At 38.9% G+C, this 18868-nt stretch overlaps 1 protein-coding gene and 1 non-coding gene across 2 annotated transcripts in view; one reads left to right on the top strand and one right to left on the bottom strand.

Annotated features, from left to right (window-relative positions):
• The window catches only part of fanci (FA complementation group I), a 28697-nt gene extending 16408 nt beyond the window's left edge, over positions 1-12289 (bottom strand). Inside the window, exons 1-20 of the mRNA XM_062991199.1 lie at positions 12179-12289; positions 10389-10500; positions 9289-9361; positions 9069-9199; positions 8795-8948; positions 8632-8689; positions 7578-7619; positions 6470-6593; positions 6296-6381; positions 6079-6211; positions 5853-5933; positions 4837-4973; positions 2182-2362; positions 1991-2078; positions 1747-1877; positions 1554-1624; positions 853-967; positions 598-720; positions 438-506; positions 56-157 (exon numbers count right to left, since the gene is read on the bottom strand). Coding sequence (XP_062847269.1) covers positions 56-157; positions 438-506; positions 598-720; positions 853-967; positions 1554-1624; positions 1747-1877; positions 1991-2078; positions 2182-2362; positions 4837-4973; positions 5853-5933; positions 6079-6211; positions 6296-6381; positions 6470-6593; positions 7578-7619; positions 8632-8689; positions 8795-8948; positions 9069-9199; positions 9289-9361; positions 10389-10481 — 1992 coding nt within the window. The 5' untranslated portion in view covers positions 10482-10500; positions 12179-12289. The remainder of the gene's footprint in view (positions 1-55; positions 158-437; positions 507-597; positions 721-852; positions 968-1553; positions 1625-1746; positions 1878-1990; positions 2079-2181; positions 2363-4836; positions 4974-5852; positions 5934-6078; positions 6212-6295; positions 6382-6469; positions 6594-7577; positions 7620-8631; positions 8690-8794; positions 8949-9068; positions 9200-9288; positions 9362-10388; positions 10501-12178) is intronic.
• A 3191-nt stretch (positions 12290-15480) lies between these two features.
• Positions 15481-15553, top strand: trnar-acg (transfer RNA arginine (anticodon ACG)). Its single transcript has one exon. It is a non-coding gene; the product is annotated as a tRNA-Arg (tRNA).
• The last annotated feature ends 3315 nt before the right edge of the window (positions 15554-18868 follow it).

Genomic DNA, 18868 nt, shown 5'->3' with positions numbered 1-18868 from the left:
GTACATTCATATGAGAATTACAAATTTTAAGAACATGACTTGGAAGATGTACTACCAGAGGCTCCTGTAGGAAAACCTGGTCTCCCTGTGCACTAATACACGACTCCAGCTTCACAGGGGGCAGAAGGTCCGGCTCCGGCTCATAGAATCGTTTCAGCTGCAAAGCACACAAATGCAGACACAAACACTATTTAATTTTTTACAGTTAATATGAAAAGTTACCAACAATTCAGCTTCAAAGTTAAAGTTAAGTCAAAAATAAATACAACACAATCAGTAGATTTACAGCATTTAGCAGACCTTTTCATCCAAAGTGACTTACAATTGAGCCACACACAACACAAGCAATTGAGAAGTTGCAGTTCTAGGGCTTGAGCCATCAACCTTCTTATTGCTACGCTAACACAGTCCCACTACATACAAGCACAATAACTTACCTGGGACAGAAGGGTCTGCATTATGGAACCTGCCAGTTGGGAGTTGCGCCTCAGAACATCAGGAAAACCCTTTGGGGGCACAAGAAAAACACTATTGTAACTGAAGAGAAAATCTGAAAGAATGGCAAAAAGATAAAACAAAGAAGAAAAGAAGTCTGACCTCGTAGAGCATGAGCCTCACATCCGCCTGCTGGCTGAGGCAGCGGCGAAGACTGCTTAGGATCTCCAAACAGAAAGCCTCGTTAGCAGCGGCATTATAGCGGGAATGAACATCTGCTTGTACCTGAGACAAACAATACAAAAAAAAACCATAAACACTTTCTATTCCTCCAGCAGACCAGCATTCACTGGATATACCATTTTTGAGATCAAGTGCAGTATCATAATCACTTTTAATGACTGGCAGGCATGTTACCTGGCTAGAAGTTAACATTTGACTGGCCTGACTGGAGGCCACACTGCCCAAGACCCGGAAGTTCTTTAGCAGCAGGAGAAAGCCAGCCACCGCAGACTTTCTCCCATCCAGCTGACTACAAAGAGAACAGACAAGGCGCTGGATGTGTTTTAGGGATTAAAAACATAAAAGACTGACTGACAGCCCCAACACATGGACTTCCAGTAAAAAAAAAAGCACATGAAAATGGCAGAAAAAATAACCTAAAATGACCATCTGATAAGCATTAAGCATCATGTTTTTCCATTGATGTGGAACATGATATTTCATTCATTTCATTTTCAGCAATCGCTTTATCCTGGTCAGGGTCTTGGCAAGTGCAAGGCAGGAATACCCTGTACAGGGAACCAATCCATCACAATCCATCCTTTAACCACCCACCTATAGACATTCGCTGAGATGGAACTGCTGAGATTCAAACCAGGATCTTAGAAATGATGGACTAGTATAACAGACCATTGCAACACCCACGTGTCTCAGTTGTGATATTTTCATTTTATATCACCCTGGCCAGGGTTGTATTGGGCCCAGTTTTAATTGGAAACACTGAACTTATTCACTATTTTGTCCATTATCCTGCAGCCCCATTCAGATACTATACGAATAGCTTTAAAAGAAGTTTTGAAATAGCAGCTAATAAGAAATGTTCATTCTTATCCTACCTGGAAAACATGGCTTTCCTCAGCACCAGAATCAAAGCATCCTTTAGGCTCATGCTGACCTTGAGTAATGGCTGGAGAAAAAAATGACAGATAAAGTCAAGATAAAAGATAAATGTAAAAAAAAATTAGAAAAAAAATTAGAAAAACACAATGCTAACACGAAACATAATAGCTCCCCTGAATGTGTGTTTACCTGTACAGCTTTGAGAAGGCCCTGCACTGTGCTAAGGGGCAGAAAGGATAGCTGGTCAAAAGTCTCTATCACTTTTGAGGAGGACTCCAGGAGAATCATGGGAGCAGACGTAACGATGTTGGAAAGCAGCTCTGAAAGAAGAAAAAACATAAGGCTTAAAACAAACAGAACATTCAAAATCCTATCTGGAAATCCTACAAAAGCTAAAGATCAGTAATTTGCTGAATGGTAAAATTCCACATACCAATAAAATGAGTAACTGGTGAAGCAGTCTTAGTAACCAGTCGATTCAGAACTTGCTCCAAAATCTCTGCTCTGATTGGCTCGTGCATCTGTTTAAAATAAACAACAATACAAAAAAAAAACCATAACACAACTTACTATTTACTAGCAAGCCATATACATTAAATACATTACTTTCTTTAAAAACTTTACCTTAAAGCTCTCAAGAAGAACTTGTCCACCAAGTTTACATGATAGCTGGGAAGGTGTTTTAGCTGCAGCAGTGTGAGATTCTGTGGTTTTCCCAAAAGGTCCTGCTTTTGGTCCAAACATGTCCATAAGGATAAATCCTAACTGTACCAAGCTCTGTGTAACATGATCCCAGCCAAACACGCTGCAAACAAAACTCCAGGGATTAACCTTACTGATCACAATGCTTTAAAGCTATTTATCATTTGTATACATGTTTGAGATTATTATATATATACAGTGTATCACAAAAGTGAGTACACCCCTCACATTTCTGCAAATATTTCATTATATCTTTTCATGGGACAACACTATAGACATGAAACTTGGATATAACTTAGAGTAGTCAGTGTACAGCTTGTATAGCAGTGTAGATTTACTGTCTTCTGAAAATAACTCAACACACAGCCATTAATGTCTAAATAGCTGGCAACATAAGTGAGTACACCCCACAGTGAACATGTCCAAATTGTGCCCAAAGTGTCAATATTTTGTGTGACCACCATTATTATCCAGCACTGCCTTAACCCTCCTGGGCATGGAATTCACCAGAGCTGCACAGGTTGCTACTGGAATCCTCTTCCACTCCTCCATGATGACATCACGGAGCTGGTGGATGTTAGACACCTTGAACTCCTCCACCTTCCACTTGAGGATGCGCCACAGGTGCTCAATTGGGTTTAGTCCATCACCTTTACCTTCAGCTTCCTCAGCAAGGCAGTTGTCATCTTGGAGGTTGTGTTTGGGGTCGTTATCCTGTTGGAAAACTGTTTTCGAAGGGAGGGGATCATGCTCTGTTTCAGAATGTCACAGTACATGTTGGAATTCATGTTTCCCTCAATGAACTGCAGCTCCCCAGTGCCAGCAACACTCATGCAGCCCAAGACCATGATGCTACCACCACCATGCTTGACTGTAGGCAAGATACAGTTGTCTTGGTACTTCTCACCAGGGCGCCGCCACACATGCTGGACACCATCTGAGCCAAACAAGTTTATCTTGGTCTCGTCAGACCACAGGGCATTCCAGTAATCCATGTTCTTGGACTGCTTGTCTTCAGCAAACTGTTTGCGGGCTTTCTTGTGCGTCAGCTTCCTTCTGGGATGACGACCATGCAGACCGAGTTGATGCAGTGTGCAGCGTATGGTCTGAGCACTGACAGGCTGACCTCCCACGTCTTCAACCTCTGCAGCAATGCTGGCAGCACTCATGTGTCTATTTTTTAAAGCCAACCTCTGGATATGACGCCGAACACGTGGACTCAACTTCTTTGGTCGACCCTGGCGAAGCCTGTTCCGAGTGGAACCTGTCCTGGATAACCGCTGTATGACCTTGGCCACCATGCTGTAGCTCAGTTTCAGGGTGTTAGCAATCTTCTTATAGCCCAGGCCATCTTTGTGGAGAGCAACAATTCTATTTCTCACATCCTCAGAGAGTTCTTTGCCATGAGGTGCCATGTTGAATATCCAGTGGCCAGTATGAGAGAATTGTACCCAAAACACCAAATTTAACAGCCCTGCTCCCCATTTACACCTGGGACCTTGACACATGACACCAGGGAGGGACAACGACACATTTGGGCACAATTTGGACATGTTCACTGTGGGGTGTACTCACTTATGTTGCCAGCTATTTAGACATTAATGGCTGTGTGTTGAGTTATTTTCAGAAGACTGTAAATCTACACTGCTATACAAGCTGTACACTGACTACTCTAAGTTATATCCAAGTTTCATGTCTATAGTGTTGTCCCATGAAAAGATATAATGAAATATTTGCAGAAATGTGAGGGGTGTACTCACTTTTGTGATACACTGTATATATATATATATATATATATATATATATATATACCGTATATACAGTCTGTGTGGCCTAAAATATTTATTGCATTTACTCTTAACACAGTCTAAATAGAAAATTCCTCTTGACTCATTTAAGGTTACTGCAAATCTGCAGTTATAAGTTTTTTATGGTAAACCATCCAATATGATGACAAATATGATGAAACATTTCTATCCTAAAAGGAATGTTCTTTTCGAGGATAAAAAAAAAAGCATCTATCCACAGGTCATGGGGTCAAAATCCGGCTTAATGAATATACCAAATAATAAAATTAGCAAGTAAAGAACTATTTTTATTAGAAAAATTTTACTGTTTCGGAGACTCGTGGAAGCTTTCCCAATGTACACTGCAAATGTTCAGGATGATTGTGGTGACCAACACATTGACTGTTACCATTAGTCAGGGACAGATAACTTGGCAACAAAAAACATAATATTGGTATATTATTTTGGCACATACATGTGGCACATGCACTGTTTTGCTGCACTCAAAGAATTAACCCAACTAGTGTATTCAACACTATACTACACTATACATATAGACAATTTTGGAACATCTGTGGTCTTGCGCATCTTAATCTGCTCTATAATCAGAAACATGTCTGTGAACAATGTCTCACACACAAGAACAGGGTAAAATATGCTAGTGGTCTATGTTCAAATTTGAGTCAGTGCTGATCCTAATATCAGACTGGTATAACCAAATAAATCAAAACCTTTTCTTTCCACACAGCAGTCATTTTAAGCTCCTCTAGTTTAAAGCACAACTACTAACCTGTTTCTGACTGTGTCCAGAATCATTTGGGAGATACTGTGGCAGGGTGGCAGCAGATCCCGCAGGAATTTAGAACCCTGCTGAACCTGCTCGTCCTTGAAATTCCTAGTGATGGCTCCTTTGAGGAACTCAAACACCTAGACATCATCCAAAGAAAATGTCAGTAAGAACAGGGACAATATTAAACTGTACCATATAAAATGCTGCACATTTGTATATCACACCCATATTAACCTACATATTTTCTAATGGAATTGAGCTGGAAACAGATAAAAAACATTACTATGTGCAGGGAACATCCAAAATCACAAACGGACTACACTACACGATTGGACACATCATTTTTATTTACCTAAATTCTATAGGGACACAATAGTCAATAGTTTATAACCAATTGTCCTATAAGCTTAGTATATCAGAGTACTTGATGCATGTAATTATACCTAAATGTTTTTCTTCTTCTGAATTCCCCCCCTTTATCTCCCAATGTAGTTATTTTTAATTCCTGATTGCTGCATGCATAACTCCCAATCTGAATCCAAAACAAGATATCTCCCAATGTCCAGATTTAAATCCCATTAAATTGTTTTGAGTGATTTCATAAAAGCAGCTCCAGCATGAAAGCCATCAAACCTCAATGAGCTGGAAATGTTTACATGAGAAGAATGGGTAAAAATTCCACAAGCAAGGTGTCAGAAGCTTGTTAGCACTTAATATATTCACTTATTCAAGGTCATCAATGCAAAAAATATGTTACACCAAGTACTGAGGCTGGGGGTTGAATAATAGTGCATAGTGCACGAACATTTGAAGAACTAGATCTATTTTTTATTTATTTTTTTTAAACCCAAAATAATGTCGACTCCTCAAAACTGTATGTAATAATCACAAATATTCTTTCTCTGTTTAAGATTTCCATACACATCACCATAATACTTTTTAAGGTGAGGGGGTTCAAATAAGTTTAATTGCAACTGTATATATCTTTATATTTCCTATATATTTAGCTATCATACTTGTTCTTCATAGCGCTGGATGCGAGCCACAGAAAGCAGAAGCGCAATGCTAAAAGGACACAGTGGCTGTCCCTGGGATACCTGCAGAGACAAAAGAAAGATTTTAAGTTTTGATCAGAAGCATATTCTTTTTCAGTTCATAAGTTCATAAGAATACAATAGGTTAAAAAGATATATTGTCAATAACACTGAGACAAAAAGAGATGAAGAGAAAGAAAAACATCACCTTAAGGCTTTTTAAAAACTCTCTTCCAAGCTCATGGTCAAGGCGAATAGCAAACACAATGTGCAGAATAGCAGTTCCTTCCACATGTCTGAGCTGGTCGTGGGGGATGGTTTGCACCTCAACATCCATACTTCTGAAAATACATCATTAATAAAGCATTTAGTCAAACAGACCCAGATCTGAGCATAATCAAAGAAACAGAAAGTATCATACTTACTCCCCTTTGGTTTGCTCTTCTTTCTGTTGCCTATCCTGTTGTCGAAAGTAGTTAATAATTCCTTCCAGCAATAGCTTTTTACAGCCCTGCTTAAATCACAAACACACAATTAATGTAGAAACATATTAGAAAGCTTATAAGCATTTATGCCAAGCGCATGCAAGTTCTGCAGACCTTCGCCGAAAGAAGCAGCAGCTGGTAAATAAGAGGAGGAATTTCTTGCAGGTCCAGCTTGAGGAACATCCTGAGGACCTTTTCAATCAAAAATTGAAGCTCGTCTGTAGATAACGGCACATCCCTAACATAAAATAAATAAATGAAACATATGTATGTGTGTGTGTGTATTTACAAGCATGAAAGGAAATTCTTTGTTTTACTTTTTTATCCAGTTCAACAGGATCCTGGATTCATTCAGACCTGCTTTATTTGCTTGCCACTGTTGTGTTTATTTGAGTTACAATAATCTTTAAGTAGGGCAGTGGTAGCTCAGTGGTAAAGACACTCGACTTGTAATTAAAAGGTTGCCTGTTTAAGCCCACCACCGCCAACTTGGCGCTGCTTGGGCCCTGAGCAAGGCCCTTAACCCTCAATTGCTTTAATTGTATTTAGTCACATTTGTAAGTCACTTTGGATAAAAGCATCAGCTAAATGGTGCAAATGTAAATATAAGTTATGGTAACCTTCCTGTCAGGTTAATCCAGTCTGGTTATTTTTCCTCTGACTTCTTACATGAACAGGGCATTTCCAACTGCAGACCTACCGCTAACGGTTTGCACCATTTTGAGTACAAATTCCAGGAGATCAGTAGTTTCTGATAAAGTCAAACAATCTTGTCTGACACAAACACCGGTGCTACAGTCAAAGTCAATTGGATCACATTTTTTTCCCCATTCTGATGTTTGACGTAAACATTAACCCAAGACATATCTTTATATTTGTTACAGTCTATTATCCTAGCCCACCACTGCTGAGCTATGGGTTTAAATCTCAGCAGTGCTTTTGACTGGCAAGTCATCTAGACAGACATAAATGGCTATGTTGGAATCGGGACCTGCAATGGATTGGGTATTCCTTGCCTTGCACCAGTGTTTTTCAGAGGAACAGTAACAGCCATAACTCTATCCAGGATAAAGCAGTTGATAAAAATGACCTGTGATCTTTGACTGTCACATAATATGCATTGCACTGCTGCCACATAGCTGACTAAAAAAATACATGAAAGAGCAGGTATACATGTGTCCCTAAAAAGTGGCAAGTAAGCCAATACTGGAGTTCTTCTAACCTGAACATGGTTGTAAGGTGGATCACACACTGTGGGTCCCACCTGTAAGCAAAAAGACCACATAAAACAGAGAGTAAATAACAAATAATTTCCAAGTCCAAATAAACCATAAAGGCGGTTTGAGTCTTATTGCAATCAAGGAATCATTCATTTGCTCTAAAATAGCCAGTTGCCTCATCATGATTGGGTAAAAAAGCAAGGATCGGTTGTGGCTCAACACTTAATGCAAGACTGGATGCAAGGTCCATTCAGTATTGAAATGTTGTCAATAATACAAATTTTAAGAAGGTAGAACTGTGGCGCCCAGGTGGTGCAGCGAGATATTCCGCTAGCGCACCAGCATTGAGTTTCTGAACTCCTCGGTTCGAAAGTCGGTGTTGCCACCGGTCGGCTGGGCGCCATCTAGCGAGCATAACTGCCAGTGCCTGCAGCAGATACTAATTGGCCACCGTATCTGCAGGGTGGGGGCCGGACTATGTGTGGTTGGGTGAGTCTTCATACGCTGTGTAAGGACCCTGATTAGCGGGAGAGACTGTGCAGAATATGCAGGGGCGAGAAGTGGAGGGCTGTGCACATGTCGGAAGAGGCGTGCTCTCCTTGGATGCAATCTGGTGTCTCTCAGCAGCGGAAGACAAAATTTAGTGCGCTAAATCGGGAGGAAAATGGGGAGAAAATGCATTTTTTTAAAAAGGTAGAACTGTGGGTAAGCAACAATAATCATCTGATATACTTCATACAATATCAGGTTAAGCAGACTGGCGCCAGGGTCGTTCAAGACTTTGAATCAGAGTAAACATAAAGTTCTTGTACTGGAAGAGAAAGCAACTTTTGCTTTACTCAGATACATGTTTGGCAATTGGTTGGAGAACATTTAAAACAGAGATCAGCAATACCTTTTGATATAATTACCGACAGTACCAACAGGATGATGAAATCTAGCTACAGATGGTTTTGGTATCACTAGGTATAAGACATGATTACTTTGTCTGTTTGCACTACTCGTGAACTGTCTCTTACATATTAGACCATTGTAAACAGTTGCATTTATCACTACCTGCTTGAACAAAGACTATTGATCAGCTGCTTTTTGTACTCCTCTCCACTTAACTCTCCTGAAAACACAAAGGCATCGAGTGAAGTAAAGAACATCGTAGTTTGTGATCATAAATCCAAAAACTTTGACATTGTAAAAATAGAGTGAATGACAAAAACTTCACCTTTGCCATAAGCCACAGTCTCGGTAGCTGCCAGGGCAGTAAGGATGGTGGGAAAGAGTTCCAGCGATTTGCCACTGCCTATTTCTCCACCTTTAATAGCATCCACATAGAGAGATGCTAATGCTGCCAGAGCAGGGCCAGGTAGAGTATGTGTCTGTAATATATATAGAATGAAAATAAATAACTTTACTCAAACACTTATCAATAATGTTATAAATACAGCAGACACTGATAAAGAAAATGGACAATGTTTTTAGTGCACATGCATTCACACCTCCAACATAAGCAACCCAATAATGTCTGAGGCCACTTCAGTCTGTAATTCTCCAGATTCACAAAGAGGAATACAGTGCTTATAAATACACAACCTGCGACTGGTTCCCTCTGAACTATTTACAGGTGAGCCTAAAGGCATAGACAAAAAAAACAGATTAATTACTTACGATTGCAATGGCAAAGAAATGTGCTTTACTTTACAATGTCTTCTACATTACCTTTGAATACAGATTTAATCAAGGCTGTTGTATCCTTTCCTTTTAGGGCAGCATTTGTAATCAGAGCAGTAAGCTGCAAAAAGAGCCCCAAAATTAAATACAACTACAAACATCATTACTGCACAAAAATGTTTGTTTAAATGAACTCACGTTGCTTAAGATTCACATCTTTACTCACCAAACTATGATTAATAAGACAAGACAAATGCTGTTACACAAAGCATTTGCATTTTCTCCCTAATTTAGCATAGTCAATTTGTCTTCTGCTGCTGGGGAATCCCTGATTGCAGTCGAGGTGGGTATATTGGTGCTCACGCCTCCTCAGACCTGCGCACAGTTCTTAGCGGACCCCTTCTTTTCACCCATGCATTCTGCACAGCGCCTTTATCTGTCAATCAGAGTCCGTACACAGCGTTTGAAGACCCCACCCACATAGTCCGGTCATGCCGCCCTAGCAGAGACATGTCTGCTTCAGGCACTGCCAATTATGCCCGCTAAATGGCGCCCAGCCGACTGGTGGCAACGCAGAGTTTCAAACCGAGGAGTTCAGAATCTCAGCGCTGGTGTGCTAGCGCCACCTGGGGCGCCGTTACACAAAGCATTTTAAACTTATCAGCAAAACATGCTTTTAGCGCACTGGTATAAAACATAGATAGTAAAATCATTGCATCTTATCAGCCTATGAGGACTTGCCTCATCCCATGTCCACATGGGTTTTCTTTGGGTACTCAGTTGTTTGGTATTCCAAAAAACATGCAGAAGATGGACTGGCTAGCAGTGGCTACTCTAAAATGCACTTTAGTGCGAGTACGTGAGTCAGACTTAAGTGTGTACGTGTGAGCTGCACCCTATTCACGTTGCATACTAAAAAAGAAATCAATAACTAAGTAAATACATGCAAATCTGTCAAAAGAATTGTTAAGTTTTTTTCCACATTCAAATTTCAAAATGTGTATTTTAAAAAGCAAGTACACACTTAGTTCCTCCCCAGCTGTTTATTATCAGATTGTACTGTAAGGGTGTAATTTGTGTAACTTAAAAAGTAATAATATGACTTTTTGTCAGATGTACATATGATTTTCACTTTACTAAATACACACCTGATCATCAGATAGAGAAGTAAGGTGATGCTGGAGTTCCTTTACACCTTCCCCTTCAGATAAGGACAGAATTTTGTCAATGGCTGCCTTCATCCTGGACACCTGCTGATGTCTATAAACATAACAAAAATACAAATATTTACAAAGACAACATTAAGGAAGAAAGTGATTTAAACAGATATACCATGTTACTTCATAAACCTCATAATAACCTGACTGTAAAAATGATCTTAAGTGTACATGGTCAGAACGACACCAGTCATTTGTTATGTGAGAAATTACATATATAGGAATCCAGTGGTCAAAGGGACTGATGTTGACATCAGAAGCATAGCTATTTTCATAGGTAATAGGTTATAGGTTAAGATAAAATACAATAACAATACACTGTCTAAATGCATTTGATCTGTTCATAGGTAGTAAAAATCACACATTTAGAATGCTATTTGTTTGGATGAAACATTTACAGGAAAAGTATACTACCACTACTACTACTAATACACCAATCAGCCTTAACATTAAAATCACCTCCTTGTTTCTACACTCACTGTCCATTTAATCAGCTCCACTTATCATATAAAAGCACTTTGTAGTTCTACAATTACTGACTGTAGTCCATCTGTTTCTCTGCATGCTTTGTTAGCCCCCTTTCATGCTGTTCTTCAATGGTCAGGACCCCCACAGGACCACCACAGAGCAGGTATTATTTGGGTGGTGGATCATTCTCAGCACTGCAGTGACAGTGACATGGTGGTGGTGTTTTAGTGTGTGTTGTGCTGGTATGAGTGAATAAGACACAGTAGTGCTGATTTTAGTTTTTAGTCCTGTAACCACTGATGAAGGTCTAGAAGATGACCAACTCAAACAGCAGCAATAGATGAGCGATCGTCTATGACTTTACATCGACAAGGTGGACCAACTAGGTAGGAGTGTCTAATAGAGTGGACAGTGAGTGGACATGGTATTATAAAACTCCAGGACTCCAGCTGATCCACTCATACCAGCACAACACACACTAACACACCACCACCATGTCATTGTCACTACAGTGCTGAGAATGATCAACCACCCAAATAATACCTGCTCTGTGGGGGTCCTGACCATTGAAGAACAGGGTGAAAGCAGGTTAAAAAAGTATGTAGAGAAACAGATAGACTACAGTCAGTAATTGTAGAACTACAAAGTGCTTCTATATGGTAAGTGGAGCTGATAAAATGGACAGTGAGTGTAGAAACAAGGAGGTGGTGATCAGTGTATTACTAAGAATACTACTAGTAGTAATATAATAATAATAATAATAATAATAATAATAAAGAATAAAAACACAGACAGGCTTACACAAACCACTTCCACAATCAACAGATTATATAAGCAGGTGGAATAAATCAACATAATTTTTTTTAAATGACGTTATTAAAAAAAAATTTTTTTTAATTCTGTATCCTCAGTCATGAAGAGTTCATATTTACTCCGGTTATTTCAGTTATAGAGGACTATTCCCACAGTTTGAGAGCTGTTATAACTAAAGCTAAATGTGTTACATAACCATACAAAACCATCTTAAAACATCAGCAGTAGTATAGTGATTCTGAATTTTATATAAGTAAACATGTAATGGAGGATTAGTAGTTAGTCAACTCTGCTTAATCTTTCATAAAGCAACATATAAAAATTACACAGTTTAAAAAGTAAACAAACCTAGCATCATGTTTCAAAACTACACGAATTAAATCAAAATACTAGTGAGCATATATTCCGTATTGTGTGGTAAACCTGCAACATGTAATTACCTGTGTTAATATTCTGGGTGATGTTTATTAATGTTATTGTTCCTGTCTGTTCCACTATCACAGCAACTCTCTTTCTGAAGAAGATTCTGCCACTGAAAGTCCCGCCAGTTCGGTTGTATTCACTTCCTCTCCAAACAGCCCCATGACCGATTCTCATTGGTCCACTCTGTTAAGTGCCGCCTACAGTCGGCGGTCCTCATCCAATCATTATAAGGGAGAGTCTCTTAAGGGCCAGACAGGTTTTATCCCTAAAGCATAACGAAATTAGATTTTTGTTAATAGATCTAAGTTTAATTTCAGGTGATGGCGAGGCAACGCTTCACTAAAGATTCTGAGCCAACTGCGTTGACAAATGGTTTATTTTTTATGTCTTCAGTGCCAACTAAATCCCTAGTATTCAGTAGAATATGTAAGAAGAAGGTTCTAGGTTCGATTCCCAGATGGAGCGGCCGGGTCCTTTCTGGGAGGAGTTTGCATGTTCTCCCCGTGTCCGCATGGGTTTCCTCTAGGAGCTCGGGTTTCCTCCCACAGTCCAAAGACATACAGTCAGGTTAATTAGAGATACTAAAGTCCTTCTAGGTCTCTCTCTCTCTCTCTCTCTCTCTCTGTGTGTGTGTGTGTGTGTGTGTGTGTGTGTGTGTGTGTGTTTACCCTGTGATGAAAGGTCCTTTCCAGGGTGTTCCCTGCATTTTGCTCATTTTGTTGAATTAGACTGACGACCCTAATAGGATAAAGCAGTAAAACAGACAGTGATAAATGAATGATGTTTTATTCTGGTCCAATTTTTCTGAATCGATGGTTTGTAAAACCAAATATTTCAATAAAACAAGCCAAACATAAAACCGAATGCTCTAGATTCTTCTTTTTTCTTTTTTTTTAACAAAGTGAATGTTCCTCCAAACCTAGCAAGTTTTCTTGCCTTACAAATATATGGAGTTTTTTGTGTTTTTAAAACAAGCGTTCATTAAAGGTCTTTTCAAAATATTAGGAATTAAAGATGAATCCCCGCAGGTGGCTTGAACCCACTCACTCCATTTCTGGCCTCCAATCCTAATCAGGGTCCTCAAATTTGGGGGTGGGGGGTCAGTCCATTGCATTTTTTTAGTATTTCCAGTTTACCTAACTTTGGGCTATGTCTTTGGACTATGGCAGAAAACCAGGGCTCATCAGGGTCCTGGGATTTGGGATGGGGGGTTGCAATTTTTAGTATCTTCTGTGTACTTGACTTTCGATTATGTCTTTGGACTATGGGAGGAAACCAGAGCTCCCAGAGTCCCATGCCGTTCCGCCTGTGAATCAAACCCAAGACCTTTGTGCTGTAAAGCGACAGTGCTACCCGTCGAGCCCTACTAATGGATAAAACCAAGTACAACTGTGCAACAAAGTATTTTGTTAAGTAACATTATTAGTGTTTGTGTTTATGCTTGTAGTTCGGTTCCCTTATATTTTAGTCGTGGCTTGCTTAGCGTTTACACTCACAAATTTACAATCGAACTAAAAAAGTGAAGTATGGCTCATGTATGATGTGCTGTGTGAGCCAGTCCTCATGTAACAGACACTTTTATGTATAATGCAATATACTGAAGATGTTCACTGTATGTGCTTGCATGTTTAATGCATTTTGTCCCTTTAGGGTTTCCACAATCAGTGGAGAGAGGTGTGTTCAATGGTACATAATCAATCACCTTTGAACAGTCCGGTACGGTTATGTTCCCCATAGCTTTGTCTCAGTACACTTATGAGTTCAGTAATACCTAAATGCACTTGGTTACAGTCAGAACAATGCACCATGCTGGGCTTAATGTACTTGTCGGGCCGTGTATGCCTGACGGTATTTTTTACCAACTGAAAACACAGCAAGAGGTGGTACACCAAAGAAGGTACTTCGTTCGATGTGGAGTGTTTAATGTCGCATTATGTGACATGTCATGTTTGGTTCGTTTGGTGCACACCAGAGTTTGAAATGAAGCATTCAGAACCAAACTAACAAAACGTATTAAAGCAATAGGCCACGAGAGACCGTGCGTTTAAAATCATAGCAGTAACGCACGGTCTCGAGTGGCTTATTGCTTTTATAAAACAGCTGTCGACATAAAATATAATAAAATACAACAATGTTTAATTTATAAATGTTTTTATTTACAAAAACACTTACAAAAAGCATTCTTCCGCAAAATCAGGTAGTCCGTTAACAGTGTTGCTAGGCAACATGAGGGCAAACATAACATTCGCAATAAACATTCCTCCACAAACACTATTACACTATTTTACAAAACTATGTTACACTACCGCTTAATGATTAGGATTACTGTTTATATTAATCTGGACATTTCCATGTGTAGTACATGACTTGAAATAGTGTTCAACCAAGTTTGTACTTTTTCTTTTCAGTGGCGTATTAATATGGAATGATGTGAGGTGGTCATAGGTGTACGTTTATCGGGGATTTTACAACGGCTTCGAATGCGGCTCAGCCAATCAGATTTTAGGACCGGAACTATCCGTTTAATAAAGTATTAAACGGATAGTTCCGGTCCTAAAATCTGATTGGCTGAGCCGCGTTCGAAGCCGTTGTAAAATCCCGGATAAACGCACACCTATGACCACCTCACATCATTCCATATTAATACGCCACTGAAAAGAAAAAGTGAATGTTATGTCCGCCCTCATGTCGCCTAGCAACACTGTTAACGGACTCAGGATTTCGCGGAAGAATGCTTTTTGTAAGTGTTTTTGTAAATAAAAACATTTATTTATTGAACATCGCAGTAACGTACGGCCTCTCGTGGCTTATTGCTTTATTTTAATCGAGCCAAAGATGACAAGTATAAACACAACTGTGTCCACGAGTGCGTGTGTTTCTGTAGGATGACTTGGAGTTTTTGGTTTGATTTAGGGTGTTCAAAACATTCGAGAACCACTGAGCATAAACCACTGAGGACCAAGTGATTAAGTTAGACATCGTTTATTTAAAAAAAAAAATTTCGCTAATTGCAGAAGAAATGCTGTTCTGATGTGTTGCAGTTCGAACACTAGGTGGCGCGCGTTTACTAATAATTTCTCACGTCGCGTGATCGCTGTACGGCGTGAGTATTTAAGCGTGAGGAAGTGGTGGGTGTGTAAACGAAAATAATAAAATGTAAACGAAATTACTGTGATTAATTCACGATTTACATTGCTGAAGAGCTTTTCCTTCAGTTATGATGCACATTTGTGTCGTGTTTTCTTAATTTGAAGAAATGAACGGGACTCGAACTCGCGTTTGAGTGGGAAATTTGTGGTAATACCTCGACTAACACGCAGGGCCAGTGGCGCAATGGATAACGCGTCTGACTACGGATCAGAAGATTCTAGGTTCGACTCCTGGCTGGCTCGGCTCATTTTTTTTTCAAATGAGTCAATATGTAACTAATGTATTTTTGCCGTTAACTCAACTGGACTTACTTCAAGTCGATTCGTATTATCTTTATCATCTAGGTTCGACTCATAGCTGGCTCGATTCTTTTTTTAATGACTCAAAATATTTTATAGCCAAGGTGGTTCACTAAAATACTTGAGATTGTTAATTTTGTCAAAGGACGTTCATAAATCTATCAACAGCTTTTAAACATAAATCAAGTTTTATCCTTGCTTTATCCTGATCACTGTTGCAGTGGGTACAGTTTCACAAAATATAGCTTTTAAGCAGTGGAAGCAGTGGACCTTATTTACTTTGTTTGTGACCCAATCTTGCAATTCCAATACTTAAGCAATAGAACACGAGAGGGAGTGTGTTATCGGTCTCAGATCCGTAGATCATCACAGCCGTGATGTTATTCGCGATAACACATGACCTCGAGTGTTCTATTGCTTTTATACAACAGTTTTTACAAAATAAAGTAAGAAAATAAATGTTGACAAAGCTTTAATATTGACAATACCTTCCGCCAAAAAGTAGTTCCACAACAAATATAAAGTTTAACACTACAAAACAGACATCCCAAGTTGCAAAAACTCATTTCAGGGAGGTAAGAACAACAAGAAGAAAAAGTCAAGAACCTCCGAAGAGAAAAAAAGAAACAAAAAACATATTGCACACACCAAAGGATTATGGGTGATAACAGAACTACTAGGAGCTGCTAACTGGGCTATTAAGCTAACTGTTCGCGTTACAAACACATTAATGTTCCCTACATAGTGCACTAGATTGTGTATCAGATAACGCATTCATGTTCACTACATAGTGCACTAGATTGTGTATCAGATAACGCATTCATGTTCACTACATAGTGCACTAGACAATATATTAGACAATTGATTTATGTTCCCTACACAGTGCGCTAGATTGTATATCAGATAGCGGATTTAAAACGCGGTCGGGAAAAAAAGTCTGTGTCGCCTGCGTGCGCGTTTGTGTGCATGAAGCTTGTCGTTACTGGCAACGCGTCAGCGGAGTAATACAGTTGTGGTGTGAAAAGACCGTGCTGTTATCACGAATATCAGCACAGTTAGAACGCTTCTCAACCAATCAGATTGTAAGGTCGGAACTACCTGTTGTATAAAATAATAATAATAATAACATTATACACAATAGAAATAATTGTTCTTCAATTACTAGAATGCCTTTGTCATATATACATATACAGTACAAGCAAATATTTTTCTGCATATCCAAGCTTTTTGGAAGTCAGGGTCAGCCATTGTACAGCATCCCTGGAGCACAGAGCTTTAGGGGCTTTGCTCAAGGGCCCAACAGTGTCTGTCAAGTCAACTTTATTTATATAGCGATTTTTACAATAGACATTGTCTCAAAGCATCTTTACAAAATCCAGAACCAACAGACCAAAACCCCTGCTGAGCAAGCCAAGGGCGACAGTGGCAAGGAAAAACTCCCTTAAAATGACAGGAAGAAACCTTGAGAGGAACCAGACTCAGCAGGGACCCATCCTTCTTGGGTGGCCTGGAGCATAATTTGAATAAATAGGATTTACACAATATACACACAAATTAAAATGAAATAAAAGTTATAACTAGCAAAAAAATGGAGTTATTATTCAGTCCAGTCTGTGATAAAGTCTGTAGTGAGTTCTTGATATTCTTGGTGCAAACACGGCAGGTACCCGTCATATCAGGCAGGAGCAGCACTGTTGGCACGGAAGTCTCGACTTCATTCCTTAACCTCGGGTGGGTAAACAGGTTTCCATCAGAACCACCTCGGGGTAAAACAACAGAAAATGTAATGTAACAGAAATGTAATCCCACCATCTTCCAACTGATAGCCCAATGCTCTACCCACTAGGCTACCACTATCCCAGCAATGCACCTGAAAGATTGCTTTTATAAACTATTTTAATAATGTGTGTTTAATGGAAATAAATATTGATTTGTTATGTAAGTTTTATACACAAAATGTGGGCTTTATTAAACAAATTAACAGCATAATTACTAGAAATGTAGGGATGTTGAAACCTTAAAAAAGAATGAGATACATCACATATAGTTGTATCATACACTGAATGCTCAAAATATTACCCCCCCCCCCTTTTCCCAACATAAAATGTGCATGTCAATGTGTTTAGTGAATTGTATCTGGTCATATATGACTTTTTTCCATCTGTGTCTAAATTTAAGGTGACACCGTGGTACATTTTCTTAGTCATTTATCAACAGATTACAGAATATACAAATAAGAAAAAAAGTGTTAAACCTCATAAATAAGGCAGTTGAGTAAAAGAGCTTAAAGTCTCAAAATGTATTTTTAGCAAGATTAGAAAGTTTATAGCAACCAGAGCTTTAATAAACTTGATGTCTAGAGTAAGATATGGGTGTAATTTGCCTCCCCACATACTGATGAAGATTATTAATGAAGCTAAATGTTCAAGGGTCATGGTTTAGGATTTGCAGAAGATGGCATTTTGGGGTCACTGCATTTTTCTAAACTGATATTAGGTGCCATATTCTAGCCAACAATGTACTTTGAAAGCTTGCCAAATAAAGTACAGTAGACCCTTGACGTACGAATTTAATTGGTTCCAAAGGGCTGTTCTTAAGTCAAAATGTTTGTTAGTTAAACCTATTTTTCCCATTAAAAATAATGTAAATAGAATTAATAAGTGCCAGACCCCCCAAACCACCCCCTTACCTAACCTTTCTAATGTCTTAAATGGTCTTTTTTGTTATAAATACAAGTATATTTTCCCTTAAATCTTAAATTATAGAATAGAAATTTCTGTAATAAACAATAATGAACAACAATACACATTAGTACTGTACTGTACATAAAAACACACCACATAACATTTCAGTACAACACGTGTGCTGTACCATACACCATAATACATTTCCTTCTTTTTTTTATAAAATGTATCTACCAGAAACAACAATAACTCTCATATTTCTCTATTATTTCCTTCTTTATTTCAATAGTGTTGTATTTTGTAGGTGTAATTGCACGAAAGAAAGACTTTACTGAGCCGAATTCCTTCTTCTCTCTCCATCACTGCCTCCTCTGTCTGATACACCGTGACATCTACTGGCAGGAGTAATTATACTGTACAACAACAAATGTAGTTTTTTTTTTTTTTTTTTTTTTCAACACTACGCTTTCTCTGCACATTCTTTGGGGACATTTTAATATTGAATTTTACAAAATATAAAGAAAACACCGGAAAAACACTGTCCGCTGTCCGAATATATATATATATATATATA

The sequence above is a fragment of the Trichomycterus rosablanca genome, chromosome 1 (assembly GCF_030014385.1).
Source record: "Trichomycterus rosablanca isolate fTriRos1 chromosome 1, fTriRos1.hap1, whole genome shotgun sequence".
In the NCBI taxonomy this organism is placed as follows: Eukaryota; Metazoa; Chordata; class Actinopteri; order Siluriformes; family Trichomycteridae; genus Trichomycterus; species Trichomycterus rosablanca.
Note: the sequence above shows the minus strand (reverse complement) of the source record. Positions and strands in the feature narration are given on the sequence as shown.